This window comes from Chrysemys picta, chromosome 13, assembly GCF_011386835.1.
Source record: "Chrysemys picta bellii isolate R12L10 chromosome 13, ASM1138683v2, whole genome shotgun sequence".
In the NCBI taxonomy this organism is placed as follows: Eukaryota; Metazoa; Chordata; order Testudines; family Emydidae; genus Chrysemys; species Chrysemys picta.
Genome location: NC_088803.1, coordinates 17,826,387 through 17,841,940, shown reverse-complemented (window position 1 = coordinate 17,841,940; position 15,554 = coordinate 17,826,387). Strand labels below are relative to the sequence as shown.

The 15,554-nt window shown below is 46.7% G+C and overlaps 1 protein-coding gene across 47 annotated transcripts in view; it reads right to left on the bottom strand.

Annotated features, from left to right (window-relative positions):
* Positions 1-1,310: 1,310 nt before the first annotated feature.
* Positions 1,311-15,554, bottom strand: part of LOC101953665 (histo-blood group ABO system transferase 1-like) — a 50,614-nt gene continuing 36,370 nt past the window's right edge. For 18 of the 47 annotated variants that reach the window (XM_065565494.1, XM_065565500.1, XM_065565487.1 and 15 more), the window contains 8 exons: positions 15,485-15,523; positions 13,509-13,547; positions 11,009-11,047; positions 9,302-9,340; positions 7,500-7,538; positions 5,597-5,632; positions 4,222-4,356; positions 1,311-2,361 (listed from right to left, as the gene is read on the bottom strand). In XM_065565494.1, the coding sequence (XP_065421566.1) occupies positions 1,677-2,361; positions 4,222-4,356; positions 5,597-5,632; positions 7,500-7,538; positions 9,302-9,340; positions 11,009-11,047; positions 13,509-13,547; positions 15,485-15,523 (1,051 nt within the window). In that variant the 3' untranslated portion in view covers positions 1,311-1,676. The remainder of the gene's footprint in view (positions 2,362-4,221; positions 4,357-5,596; positions 5,633-7,499; positions 7,539-9,301; positions 9,341-11,008; positions 11,048-13,508; positions 13,548-15,484; positions 15,524-15,554) is intronic. The other 29 variants (XM_065565528.1, XM_024110311.3, XM_065565524.1 and 26 more) reach the window with 6 other exon arrangements.

Sequence of the window (15,554 nt, the reverse complement as noted above, 5' to 3'; positions counted from 1 at the left end):
CGAGGGGGTAGATCTCCTCGCGGAACCCATGTTATACAATCCCCATCTTCGTGTGCAGGTGGCGGAGTCCTCCTTGGTGTGCCAGAGGTTGGTCCTGGCGAGAGTCACCAAGATCGGAGACCTCCTGGACTACGACCGGGGGGGGGGGGGGTTGGGTGGATCCCCAGGCGCTCGGTCGGCGCATGGGGTTCTCCACTGTTACGACCCCCCAGTGCGTACTCCAGGAGGTGGAGGCAGCCCTGCCTCCCACGGCTCGGTTTTTCCTCGAGCGGGTCCTGCGAGAGGGTGCGCCCCACCCGCCCCTCACTCCAGGCCCTCCGGATCTTTCCATCGGCCCCCCGCCCCGTGAGCCTTCCCGGCCTCCCGCTCCCCGCACCTCCAGCCAGCTGCATGTCATGCAGCCGGTTTGTTTTCATACCGCGCCAAGGGACCATCTGTACGCGCTCATGCTGCACATGCTTCATTACCCCACCCTCGTGTCCCACCCAGACACCAAGTGGCGGGACCTTCTACCAGCAGTGGAGGGTGGGGAACCCCGGTGGGCCAGTTTCTATTCCACCTTAGTCCTGCGGCCCGCAGGGGATATCAGCTGGCAGCTCCTGCATGGAACTGTGAGCACGGGTGTGTACTTGGCACGGTTTACCACTGTCCCTGAAGCTTGTCCCTTCTGTGGCATGAGGGAGACCCTGGCGCACACGTACCTTCAGTGCGCCAGGCTGCAGCCCCTCTTCCGGCTCCTCCAGAACCTCTTATTGAGGTTCTGGCTGCACTTTTCCCCGCACTTATTTCTTTATGCACACCCGATCCGAGGCCTCACGAAGTTGCAGGAGCACCTCGTCAACCTCCTCCTAGCCATGGCCAAGGTGGCCATATGTAACAACAGGGAGAGGAGGTTGGCGGGGGCGGGCCCTGCGACTGTGGGGCCGTTTTTCATTCTTTCATCCGTTCACATATCCGGGCAGAGTTCCTCTGGGCAGCGTCCGCCAGCTCTCTCGATGTTTTCGAGGAGCAGGGGGCACTGTCCGGGGTTCTCTGCTCGGTGTCCCCTTCTGGTTCCTTAGTTTTGGCCCTTTGACCCCCATGCCTGTTCCTGTTGTTGCCTTTGTTGTCCCCCGAACTCAGTTGGGTTCTGGGTTTAGTAGCCCCTCCTTAGGCTGGAGGAGGGGCTTTCAGCGCTCGCCCACGTCCCAGTACTCAAAAAGGAACACTCTCCTGTAGCCATCTGGCTTGCCCCTGTCACAATGCATGGTAAAGAAGATGAAATGAGCTCTGTATACTTTGTATTCTGTGTTGTAATTGAAATCAATATATTTGAAAATGTAGAAAAAATATTTATTCAATTTCAGTTGGTATTCTATTGTTTAACAGTGCGATTAAAACTGCAATTAATTGTGATATATTTTAATTGTGACTAATTTTTTTCAGTTAATCATGTGAGTTAACTGTACTTGATCGACAGCCCTAGAATCTATTTCTTTCTGTATTCTGTACAGTGCTGCACAAATCTCTGATTGATAATCTTTGATTAAGTAATTCCAATTGAGCCTGTTATTCAACAAGCTTGAGTCATTGATTTAAAGATACTTAATTCAATGAGGCTTTTTTCAAGGGTATTGCAGGAGATTGCCATATCTGTCACAGCATCCATCCATCTCTTTCTCTTTCTCTTCCTTCCTTCAGGACCTGACTTCTTCCAGATCTTTGCGCACTGACGACAATCTCTTCACCCTGATGATTTGAGGTCGGGGCAGCTCTTCATCCCAGTAGTACTCTGGGGACAGAAGGCGTGTGGGCTTGTGGTACAGGAGGTATTTATTCAGGTGGCTTTCCTCGTGCCATTTGGCTTCAATGCCATTGGCTCTGTCCTCCGTGACCCCTTTGAAGCAGGCTGTGGTCAACTTGTAGACTTCAGACACACTCCCTCCGTAGAAGCTGGCTGCATAGTAGAAATCCCCTTCCCCACTGGGGATGGCGGCTCGCGACTCCGGACGTCTCTCATAGGAGTTGCTATCCCGGGGCTTCGTGTATTGCCAGGAGCTGATGGTCCCCACAAGCGTGTCGATGATCTCCACCCCGATGTGCTCGAACATCTGGACGTCGATGTCCATGGAGTAAAGGTAGTCTACTTCGTAGTGCCAGTGGGTGCGGATGCGGTTGCTGATGATGTCCATGCGGTTCATGGAGATGTCCTGCCACCGTGAGTAGTTCTGGACAGGGATGATGAAGAGACTCTTCTCAGGGGCCAGCTTCATGGATGGGACCTTCTCCGGGTGGTCAGTGAAGAGATAGAAGTTGACCCTGTGCCCAGAGAGGAAGAATTTGTTGGCAGAGCCAAGAAACCCTTCTATGAACCGGACGTATCTGAAAGGAAAATGAGTGCAACAGTGAATGCAATGAGTTATCAGTGTGGAATGAATGGAACAGACAATCACTGAGTGATCCATCCCCTCATCCACACCCAGTTTCTTGCAATTAGAGGCTAGGGACACTCAGAGAATGGGGTTGAATCCCAGCCCATCCTGGCTAATAGCTGTTGATGGACCGATCCTCCATGAATATATCTTGTTCTTTTTTGAACCCTGTTGTAGTTCTGGCCTTCACAACAACCCCAGGCAATGAGTCCACATTCTCATGCTTGCTTTCTCTGGCTCAGTCTCTAATTATTTAATCTACAAGGAACAGCTTCAACAAGACAGATTGAGGGCACTCCACATCAGAATGTCCCACAGCCCAGTGGTTCAGGCATTGACCAGAAAGTTGGCAGATCCCTGTTCAAATCTCTTCTCCTCCTCCTCCTCCTGAAGCAGAATGGGGACATGAACTAGAGGGTCTCCCACAGCCCAGAGGGAGTGTCCTGAGGCAATTGGGTTCCTGGTCCTTGAGTGGGGCACCTAGACTGCCATGATAATAATAGTTTACTTGCAATTTGATTTGGCATCTTCTTAATTCCCTTAGGGTCTGGTCTTCAAAGTTATTTAGGTCCCTAACTCCCACTGAAATCAATTGGGGTTAGGTGCCTAAATTCCTTTAAAAATCTGGCCATTAAGGCCTTGTTGAAATCCCGAGCCTTAAAAAATAATCATTGTTTTAAATATAGGCCTCCAGTTCCTTTCATAGTAGGAGCTGAGTTACTGCACACAGGATCCTCCCTTTAACAATTTTATCTTAGGGCTTAAGCATTCCAGATATTTTCTTTTGTGGCCCTACGGCCTGTTGAAATGGGTTAGTGAGACCAGTGCTATCTGATAAGGAGTGGGTGGACCCCAGTTCATGAATCCCAGGGCAGGTCTACACTACAGCCCGGATCGACGCTCTGAGATTGATCCACCAGTGGTCGATTTAGCGGGTCTAGTAATGACCCGCCAAATCGACTGTAGATTGTTCTCCAGTCGACCCTTGTACTCTACCCCCGATGAGAAGAGTAAGATAAGTCGATGGGAGAATTTCTCCCGTCGACCCCCCGCAGTGTAGATCCCGCAGTAACTCGACCTAAGGTACGTCGACTCCAGCTACGTTAATCACGTAGCTGGAGTTCCATAGCATAGGTTGACTTACCGCGGTAGTGTAGACATAGTCCCAGTGTCTCTGTGCTTTAATGGCTATCTGCACACCCCAGCCACAGGCCTGGTCTACACTAACACTATAAGTCAAACTCAGTTACGCTAGTCAAGTTACGTAAGTACTGTAACTTAAGTTGAAATAGCCTCTGCCTCACATTGAGGTGGATTACAGACGTTGACACCGCTGCATCAATGACAGCAGCGCCGATTTAGCCGTGTGGTGTAGACAAGGCCTCAGTACGCAGTGCAATAGAGCTAGGATCATTATAGGGAGCCTTTCAAGGATGTCTATCATGCTCCATAGTGCAGCACAGCTAGGCGTAGTGACACAGGTCTTGGGGTAGGTCTATACTTACTTCCGGGTCCGGCGGTAAGCAATCGATCTTCTGGGATTGATTTATTGCGTCTTGTCTAGACACGATAAATCGATCCCGGATCGATCCCGGAAGTGCTCGCCGTTGACGCCGGTACTCCTGCTCCGCGAGAGGAGTACGCGGAGTCGACGGGGGAGCCTGCCTGCCATGTCTGGACCTGCGGTAAGTTCAAACTAAGGTACTTCGACTTCAGCTACGTTATTAACGTAGCTGAAGTTGCGTACCTTTGTTCAAAGTGGGGGGGGTTAGTGTGGACCAGGCCTCGGATTGTGGAAGGGAAGTCGTACTTTTTAACTGCAAACGTGGCCACTCCGACAACGAATTTTTTTTGTCTGTACTGGGCATTCAGGATGTCTCTGTTGAAGGTGCCTTCCCACATGATAGGAGCCAGCCAGGGGGACATCAGTAAGACATCAGTTCTCCTGCACGAAATGAGAGAAAAAACTCAGTAACGGCTAGACTGAATCAGACTATAGGGCCTGATATCCCCTCTCTGTCATTGGCTAGCAGTAGACGCTTCAGGAGAAGGTGCCAGTGACCCTCTTTGGGTAAATTATGGAGCAATTTATCCATAAGTGACAATTGTATCTACCTACCAACCAACTCAAGTTGTACATTTTCTCCTATAGATCTGAGCACATGATGCAGCGGAGAGCAAATAATGGCAAACTTCATGACTTTTCACACAAACATATTCACAATTTCATTCCAGGATGTTTTGTCACTCAGAAACAATGGTTAATGTTCACAATGGCTGGAGCACATGACTTATGAGGAGAGGCTGAGGGAACTGGGATTATTTAATCTGCAGAAGAGAAGAATGAGGGGGGATTTGATAGCTGTTTTAACTACCAGAAATGGGGTTCCAAAGAGGATGGATCTAGACTGTTCTCAGTGGTAGCAGATGACAGAACAGGGAGTAATTGTCTCAAGTTGCAGTGGGGGAGGTTTAGGTTGGATATTAGGAAAAACTTTTTCACTAGGAGGGTGGTGAAGCACTGGAATGGGTTACCTAGGGAGGTGGTGGAATCTCCTTTTTTAGAGGTTTTAAAGGTCCGGCTTGACAAAGCCCTGGCTGGGATGATTTAGTTGGCGATTGGTCCTGCTTTGAGCAGGGGTTTGGACTAGATGACCTCCTGAGGTCCCTTCCAACCCTGATATTCTATCAATTTACAAAGAACAGAGGGGAGTGAAACATTTGAGTCATATAAAAACACAGGGGTTTGACTGCATAGCACCCTTGAAAATCCAAATGAGATGATTTTTTTTATGCATCGTGACAAGTGGAAATGTTAAATGATTTACATAGGAAGCCAGATCAAATTCTAATACGTAAAATGACAAAAAGTTGTATTTTTCCCCTTAAAAAAACCTCCTTTAAGTGAAAATAGATTTTTTGCACTTAATAGTATGTTCTACTGAAAAAAGTCACTGTTAAACAAACTGGCAGTTGTCACAAAACTGAACTGAAATAATTCTGAGACTTCCCTATCTAATTTATTATGTTGGCAGGGCTAACTCTTTAGCTTCTTAGAGTGGTTCTTATCCCTGTAATTGCTGAGCAATAATCTGGTCTACATATAACTATCATGTTTTTTTCCTGTTTAATTTTTTAAAAATATTTATCCAATTTAAAACAAAATGTGAGATGGGGAGACTTACTGAGGCTTGTCCACAAATGGCTGAGGATATGACATTCTGTTGAAAGAAGACATGAATTACTGTGATATAACTGTATGTATTTAGTATCTTTAACCTTCCATAATGATCAAAAAGAATGAATTAGAAATGGGCATCTATACCATATAACAGGCACTAGAAAAAATGAGTATGGTAGAGTTGTATTCAACATAGACTTATAAGCAGAGTCGGGATGAGCTCCACCCTGACATCTGGTGGTGAATTATAGCGAGTGTGGAAAAGAACTTCAGGGGCTGATCTTGTTTGCATAGGCACACCTACCCACCTAGCATGAGCCCACAGCAACTGAAAGTGGTTACTTTGGCTGGTGTGGGATCCCCAGTTCCTCTGTTATTGGGGCAGGAAGAATAAAGTGTTGTTACCCTGATTATGTGAATCAAGGCCAGTGGAACTGTTATATGACAAAGGGACTCACCATTAACTAAGTAGCACTTGCTAGACAAGGGGCATGGGTTCCAAAACCCAGAGAATTGAGAGAGGTTGGGGGTTAGATATTTGTAAATGATAGTATGGGCCCCTTTTGGGGGCCAGGAATACCAATTGCACCACTTCCTTTCTCCACTGTTAAATAGCAGAGTTAATTTTGTTTCTATTAAGAGTCTAGTTACAGGCTGCTATACTGAATTCATTTTGGGCCAATGGTGCACCAGCACTGGGGCTCCCCCTATTGTGAGCTGAGATCACTGAGTGGTGTGTTAACTAGTGGGGGGAGCCTGAAGTTTTATTGCTAAGTGGCTAGCAGAGCAGTTTGTGGGACGGTTGGTGCAGCCCACGGGATGGTGAGCGGAGCACTTTGAAGGACAGCTGGAGGAGCGGCTCACGGTGAAGGCTGCAGCAGAACCCCATGAAGAGGCAGGGCAGTTGGCCTTGGACCATGTAAGGTGCCCCTTGATACCCTGTGTTCCCCTTTCTCTTCCCCCCCACCCCATTTCCACCCAGGCTGGGGGAAGAGGGGAGTAAGACTCTGCAGACAAACTTTTGAACTCTGGAGCTGCACTGACCAGGGACAGAGACTTTTGGGGTGTTGGACTTTTGGGACTTTGGGGGTGGGTCTTTTGCTCATGGTTTGTGTTATGAATCCTGTTTGTGGTGTTTTCCCAATTTAATTCTGATGTGTTTACCTCATGTTATTAAACATTTTCTGCTACACTTAGACTCTGTGCTTGTGACAGGGGAAGTATTGCCTCTTAAAGGGACCCAGGGGGTGGTATGTAATTGTCCCAGGTCACTGGGTGGGGGCTCGAGCTGGTTTTGCATTGTGTTATTGAAACGGAACCCCTAGATACTGAACCTGGCCCTTGTTGCTGCCAGCTCAGATGGGCAGAAGGGTTACAGACTAATTCTGGGAGTAATTTCCTTTTTAAGGTACTGATTAAAGAGACGTTCTTCATCTCTATGGCCCAATCTGGAAACCACCATAAACATGATTAATAGATATGGAGACAGTAGACGATCTCAGGGAAGAATCACCTTCCACTTTATCAAGACCTTACCTAGACACAGTCTTTCCATATATTTATCGCCTGTATAGCCCACAGAGCTAGCATTTTATTTAGCAGTAAGGTAAGGAACCTACAGGACTCTCTCCTGTAAGACACTGATACCTTGCCTAACCTGTATGCTGTGAGACATTGCCTTCAGGAGTTAGCATAAAGCTTCAGGGCTGTAAACTTTGACAAAGATAAATGCCCCAACAGTCACCCATAAATTTTGTGGAACTGGGAATAGAGTGTGTAAGGTGGAATTTTCTACATAACGACACCAGGCTACACCTGCATCAATTTTCTTTGCTTTGTTTGCTATGACCACAATCTCAGCTGTCTATTTTCTTTATATTAATGAACACAGGACACCCCATCCTTACCTTGGAAGCACTGAGAAGGCCTCATTTAAGTCAGTTTGTCTAGGAATGAGAAAGAAACCAGAGATGTTTCATTGTTCTCTTAGCATCACAGAAATTATGGAACAGATCCTCGGCTGGTGTGAATCAGTGCCAATCCATCGACATCCCTGTGATTTACATCGGCTGAGGATCTAGCCCAATAAGGCTAAACTTTTCAAAAATACATTCTGATCATTTAATTTATTTTATGGGTTCCTTAATTTTAGGATGCCCAGTTGATCACCTGGTCACCTAGGCCAGGACTTTCAAAGCCATGTGTATTTGTATTTAAGATGTTTATTCTTGAAGTGCCTAAGATCCAGCCATGAGAGGGCCCCCAAAGTACTAGGCAATTCTCCCATTCATTCAACAGAAATTGTGTGGGTCCAACTCCCTTGGTTGGCTTTGAAAATTGCAGCTTGTAAATTTGAGTGGGAGCAAAGGCCCATATTCCACAGTGGGAGAGGCGGATAAAGCTCCTATCTATGCCCCAATCAGATACCCAGATCCCTGAGGCAGCTTTGGAAACCTCAGACTTGCTATATTTTTAAGGGGTGAAACGCACACACAGCTCTCACTGACTTCTTTTTCCCTGGTGGGTTACTCAGCTTGTTTTACACACGTGCCCAGGTTATGCAAAGTTGAGCCCTAAAATCATAGGCAGCTGAAATTAAAGTCAACTTTAGAAAACTGAGGCCTGAATCTAAGTGTCTGGCAGGCCTGGTGTACACTTAAAAACTAGATCATCCCAGCTATGTTGCTCAGGGCTGTGAAAAATTTCAAATCCTGTGCAATATAGGTAAGTTGGTCTAACACTCATGTAGACATGGCTAGGTTGACGGAAGAATTCTTCTGCCAACCTAGCTACCACTTTTTGGATAGGTGGATTAATGAAGTCAACAGAAAAACCCCTTCTGTCTACACTAGAAATATCTACACCAGGGATCAGCAACCTTTGGCACACGGTTTGCCAGGGTAAGTACCCTGGTTGGCCGGGCTGGTTTGTTTACCTGCCGCGTCCGCAGGTTTGGCCGATCGCGGCTCCCACTGGCCACCGTTCACTGCTACAGGCCAATGGGGGCAGCGGGAAGCTGCGGCCAGCACTTCCCTCGGCCCACGCTGCTTCCCGCAGCCCCCATTGGCCTGGAGCGGTGAACGGCGGCCAGTGGGAGCCGTGATCGGCCAAACCTGCAGACACAGCAGGTAAACAAACCAGCCCGGCCAGCCAGGGTGCTTACCCTGGCGAACCGCGTGCCAAAGGTTGCCAATCCCTGATATATCCTATGGTGCTACAATGGCACACCCATAGATGTGCCACAGTAGTTGCTGTAGTGAAGACATACACACATCAGTGGCTATGAGCTTTATCTTCCTAAAGGGATTAGCACAAGCTAGTGAGAAATAAAAATAAGGAAGGAGAGGACAACCCCTCACTGAATATGCATTAGACATAGTGGTGTCAGTGTAACATATTATAAAAATTGTATCCCAGTCTGTGGGCAGGAGGAGAGAGAGATGTAGCCCTTGGGTGGTGCAGGGATGATGGCCACAGGTGATGGTGATGAGGAAGATAATGGCTAATATTTCCCAAATGAAGAGTAATTTTAATAATTCTGGGACCAGAACCTGTTGAACCTCAGAGTGATAACTGGGAATTTTTAAAGAATCAATATAATTAATACACAATTCATAGATCAGGCTGGACATGCATCGATCTTCTTTGCTTCATTTGCCATGGCCACAATCTCAGCTGCTTATTTTGCTACATATTAATGAATCCATACCGTGAAATCACCAAGGAGGTCTCATCTAGGTCAACTTGTCTATGAATGAGAAAGAAATCAGAGTTGTTTCATTACTCTCTTAGCATCAATGGACCAGATCCTCAGCTTGTGTCAATCAGTGCCAATCCATCGACATCCATGTGATTTGCACTGGCTGAGGTTCTAGCCCAGCTGTAGTCAATAGGCAGACAGCATGCAAACACCAGACCTCCAAACACTTTTAAAAGGACCATGACATTTGTTTAGTTATTATAATTCTTATTATTGTTATTATTTTTGTATTCTTTTCTCTGGACTCTGGACCTTGACTATACTTTTGTCAAGAAACTTGGACCTTGACAAAGAATAATTGATTACCCCTGATCTAGCCCAATAAGCACAAACTTTTCAAAAATACATTCTGATCATTTAATTTATTTTTTTTGTGGGGGGCCTTAATTTTAGGATGAACAGTTGTAGTCACCTTGGCCAGGATTTTCAAAGCCTGCCATATTTGTAGTTAACATGTTTATTTCAGAAGTGCCTAAGAGCCAGTCAAGAGTGGGTCCCTAAAGTGCTAGGCAATTCTCCCATTCTTTTCAACAGGAATTGTGTGGGTCCAACTCCCTTGGTTGGCTTTGAAAATTGCAGCCTGTAAATTTGAGTGGGAAAAAAGGTCCACATTCCACAGTGGGAGAGATAGACAGAGCTCCTATTTTTGCCCCCATGAGGTACCAAGATCCCTGGGGCAGCTTTGAGAACCTAAGTCTTGTTATATTTTTAAGGGAGGAAAAGCACACTCAGCTCTCATTGACTTTTTATCTTCCATGATGGGGTACTCAGCTTGTTTTACAGCCATGTCCATGTTATCTAAAGTTGAGTCCAAAAATCACAGGCAGCTGAAATTAGGGTTGACTTTAGAAAACTGAACCCTGAATCAAAGTGTCAGGCAGGTCTGGTGTGCACTTAAACATTAGATCAACCGAGCTACGTCACTCAGGGCTGAGAAAAATTTCACATCCTGTGTGATATACGTAAGTTGGTCTAATGCCTGGTCAGACACGGCTAGGGTGACAGAAGAATTCTTCTATTAACCAAGCTACCACCTCTTGGATAGATGGATTAACAGCATCGAGAGAAATTCCATCAAATTAAGAAAAGTCTACACTACAGTGCTACAACGGCACAGCCATACCTGTGCCACAGTAGTCGCTGTAGTGACGACACATCCTCATCTGTGTCTATGAGATTTTTCTTCCTAAAGGGATTATCACAAACCAGTAGGATTAGTCTGCCCATGGAGCCAGGCTCCTAGGAGAGAACGTGGGCTGGACCAACAACTCCCGTTGGACAACAGGGAAAGGTAGTTTAATGTTGAAATGTGCTTCAACAAACCAGAATGAATTGCTTCTATTTCAGGAAGGTCAAAATGTTTTGTTTCATCAGAAAAAGTCAAGATAAAATGTTTTGACATTTGCAAATTGATATTTTTTATTTGTGTTCTGCAGAAAATTTCAAATATTTTGTCCTATTTTGGAACAAAAATAAATGTTGGAATGTGGGAATTCCCCACAGGATAGGAACTCCGAATTTTGCTCCACTCTAGTTACTACTTAACATGCATGAGGGTAGTAGAAGGCCCCTAGTCAAGCCATAGCACAACAGTGGTGAAGATAAATACAGAACACAGCTATGGGAGAGCTGGATTTAGGTAAAAGGTGTCCTTACCTTACAGGCTGGCTTGAGGGCCGGCTGATATGTGGTATACTAGGGAAACAGAAGAGCATCACAGGTTAATATAAATGGAATGATCCTTTCAGGATGAGGCATGTAGGGTCCCATTTACAGCTGTGTAAATCCAGACTGACTCTATATAGCCCCTCACGGCAGCACACACCCCTCACTCGCCATCTGCACAAATCTACACTACTCTCCCAGCACAACACAACCCACACACAGCAACACAAACAGCACACAATAAACCCAAACATCACTCTGAAGTCTAGAATGTCTGTTGAGTCATCGTGAAGTGATGGAAACAGCTACAAGAATGGTGGAGGAGTCTTTGTTCAGAATATCATCGGGTTCAACCATCACTGAGATTCACAGTCTGCTGCTGTCCAGTTTTTAGGTCCTCAGCACTTTTTGGCTTTTTATACACATGACTTTACGAATTACACCCGGGAAACAGCATGAGTTTTCAGCTACTAGTTATTAGGTTACAAGAATAGCACCAACTCTTCAAATTGGCATACCTCAATTAATTTCAGTGGAACTCTGCTGATTTACACTCCTGTGGGACTTGGTCCCATTGATTTCAATGGAAGTAAATTTACACCAGCTGGGGATCTGGTCCCTTGTGTTTAACTTGTGTGATTCGGGGGGACAACTCAGTGACTTTGTGTTTCATTGACCCTAGATCAGGAGTGGGCAAACTATGACCCGCGGGCTGCATCCAGACTGTCAAACCTTTTAGTCCAGCCCTCGAGCTCCCACTGGGGAGCAGGGTCAGGGGATTGCCCCGCTCCGTGCGTGCCATGGCTCTGCGTGGCTCCCGAAAGTACTGGCATGTCCCCCCTAGGGCTCCTAAGCATAGGGGCAGCCGGAGAGCTCCGCACGCTTCCCACGCCCCAAGCACCACCCCTGCAGCTCCCACTGACTGGGAACCGCGGCCAATGGGAGCTGCAGGGGTGGCCCCTGCGGACGGGGCAGTGTGCAGAGCCGCCTGGATGGAGCCGCACCTCTGCATAGGAATCGGAGGGGGGGACATGCCGCTGCTTCCAGGAGCTGCGGGGGTGGTGCCTGTGGATGGGGCAGCGCGCGGAGCCACCTGACCACACGTCCATGTAAGAGCCAGAAGGGGGACATGCCGCTGCTTCTGGGAAAAAAGGCCCACATTCCACAGTGGGAGAGATAGACAGAGCTCCTATTTTTGCCCCCATGAGGTACCAAGATCCCTGGGGCAGCTTTGAGAACCTAAGTCTTGTTATATTTTTAAGGGAGGAAAAGCACACTCAGCTCTCATTGACTTTTGTGAGCTGAGATCACTGAGTGGTGTGTTAACTAGTGGGGGGAGCCTGAAGTTTTATTGCTAAGTGGCTAGCAGAGCAGTTTGTGGGACGGTTGGTGCAGCCCACGGGATGGTGAGCGGAGCACTTTGAAGGACAGCTGGAGGAGCGGCTCACGGTGAAGGCTGCAGCAGAACCCCATGAAGAGGCAGGGCAGTTGGCCTTGGACCATGTAAGGTGCCCCTTGATACCCTGTGTTCCCCTTTCTCTTCCCCCCCACCCCATTTCCACCCAGGCTGGGGGAAGAGGAGGGTAAGACTCTGCAGACAAACTTTTGAACTCTGGAGCTGCACTGACCAGGGACAGAGACTTTTGGGGTGTTGGACTTTTGGGACTTTGGGGGTGGGTCTTTTGCTCATGGTTTGTGTTATGAATCCTGTTTGTGGTGTTTTCCCAATTTAATTCTGATGTGTTTACCTCATGTTATTAAACATTTTCTGCTACACTTAGACTCTGTGCTTGTGACAGGGGAAGTATTGCCTCTTAAAGGGACCCAGGGGGTGGTATGTAATTGTCCCAGGTCACTGGGTGGGGGCTCGAGCTGGTTTTGCATTGTGTTATTGAAACGGAACCCCTAGATACTGAACCTGGCCCTTGTTGCTGCCAGCTCAGATGGGCAGAAGGGTTACAGACTAATTCTGGGAGTAATTTCCTTTTTAAGGTACTGATTAAAGAGACGTTCTTCATCTCTATGGCCCAATCTGGAAACCACCATAAACATGATTAATAGATATGGAGACAGTAGACGATCTCAGGGAAGAATCACCTTCCACTTTATCAAGACCTTACCTAGACACAGTCTTTCCATATATTTATCGCCTGTATAGCCCACAGAGCTAGCATTTTATTTAGCAGTAAGGTAAGGAACCTACAGGACTCTCTCCTGTAAGACACTGATACCTTGCCTAACCTGTATGCTGTGAGACATTGCCTTCAGGAGTTAGCATAAAGCTTCAGGGCTGTAAACTTTGACAAAGATAAATGCCCCAACAGTCACCCATAAATTTTGTGGAACTGGGAATAGAGTGTGTAAGGTGGAATTTTCTACATAACGACACCAGGCTACACCTGCATCAATTTTCTTTGCTTTGTTTGCTATGACCACAATCTCAGCTGTCTATTTTCTTTATATTAATGAACACAGGACACCCCATCCTTACCTTGGAAGCACTGAGAAGGCCTCATTTAAGTCAGTTTGTCTAGGAATGAGAAAGAAACCAGAGATGTTTCATTGTTCTCTTAGCATCACAGAAATTATGGAACAGATCCTCGGCTGGTGTGAATCAGTGCCAATCCATCGACATCCCTGTGATTTACATCGGCTGAGGATCTAGCCCAATAAGGCTAAACTTTTCAAAAATACATTCTGATCATTTAATTTATTTTATGGGTTCCTTAATTTTAGGATGCCCAGTTGATCACCTGGTCACCTAGGCCAGGACTTTCAAAGCCATGTGTATTTGTATTTAAGATGTTTATTCTTGAAGTGCCTAAGATCCAGCCATGAGAGGGCCCCCAAAGTACTAGGCAATTCTCCCATTCATTCAACAGAAATTGTGTGGGTCCAACTCCCTTGGTTGGCTTTGAAAATTGCAGCTTGTAAATTTGAGTGGGAGCAAAGGCCCATATTCCACAGTGGGAGAGGCGGATAAAGCTCCTATCTATGCCCCAATCAGATACCCAGATCCCTGAGGCAGCTTTGGAAACCTCAGACTTGCTATATTTTTAAGGGGTGAAACGCACACACAGCTCTCACTGACTTCTTTTTCCCTGGTGGGTTACTCAGCTTGTTTTACACACGTGCCCAGGTTATGCAAAGTTGAGCTCTAAAATCATAGGCAGCTGAAATTAAAGTCAACTTTAGAAAACTGAGGCCTGAATCTAAGTGTCTGGCAGGCCTGGTGTACACTTAAAAACTAGATCATCCCAGCTATGTTGCTCAGGGCTGTGAAAAATTTCAAATCCTGTGCAATATAGGTAAGTTGGTCTAACACTCATGTAGACATGGCTAGGTTGACGGAAGAATTCTTCTGCCAACCTAGCTACCACTTTTTGGATAGGTGGATTAATGAAGTCAACAGAAAAACCCCTTCTGTCTACACTAGAAATATCTACACCAGGGATCAGCAACCTTTGGCACACGGTTTGCCAGGGTAAGTACCCTGGTTGGCCGGGCTGGTTTGTTTACCTGCCGCGTCCGCAGGTTTGGCCGATCGCGGCTCCCACTGGCCACCGTTCACTGCTACAGGCCAATGGGGGCAGCGGGAAGCTGCGGCCAGCACTTCCCTCGGCCCACGCTGCTTCCCGCAGCCCCCATTGGCCTGGAGCGGTGAACGGCGGCCAGTGGGAGCCGTGATCGGCCAAACCTGCAGACACAGCAGGTAAACAAACCAGCCCGGCCAGCCAGGGTGCTTACCCTGGCGAACCGCGTGCCAAAGGTTGCCAATCCCTGATATATCCTATGGTGCTACAATGGCACACCCATAGATGTGCCACAGTAGTTGCTGTAGTGAAGACATACACACATCAGTGGCTATGAGCTTTATCTTCCTAAAGGGATTAGCACAAGCTAGTGAGAAATAAAAATAAGGAAGGAGAGGACAACCCCTCACTGAATATGCATTAGACATAGTGGTGTCAGTGTAACATATTATAAAAATTGTATCCCAGTCTGTGGGCAGGAGGAGAGAGAGATGTAGCCCTTGGGTGGTGCAGGGATGATGGCCACAGGTGATGGTGATGAGGAAGATAATGGCTAATATTTCCGGTTGTTCTGCAAGGGATGGTGTGAGTATGGATGTTCTGATGGACATTCTGTAGTACCTCTATCTACTTTCTTGGGTTAGAGTGTGTGTGACTTTGCTAAATGTATTAATAAATTATTACAAATACAGAGGGTTCCTAAAGTCTGAGTGTTGCAACTGTGCACATTGGGGTTCCCAAATGAAGAGTAATTTTAATAATTCTGGGACCAGAACCTGTTGAACCTCAGAGTGATAACTGGGAATTTTTAAAGAATCAATATAATTAATACACAATTCATAGATCAGGCTGGACATGCATCGATCTTCTTTGCTTCATTTGCCATGGCCACAATCTCAGCTGCTTATTTTGCTACATATTAATGAATCCATACCGTGAAATCACCAAGGAGGTCTCATCTAGGTCAACTTGTCTATGAATGAGAAAGAAATCAGAGTTGTTTC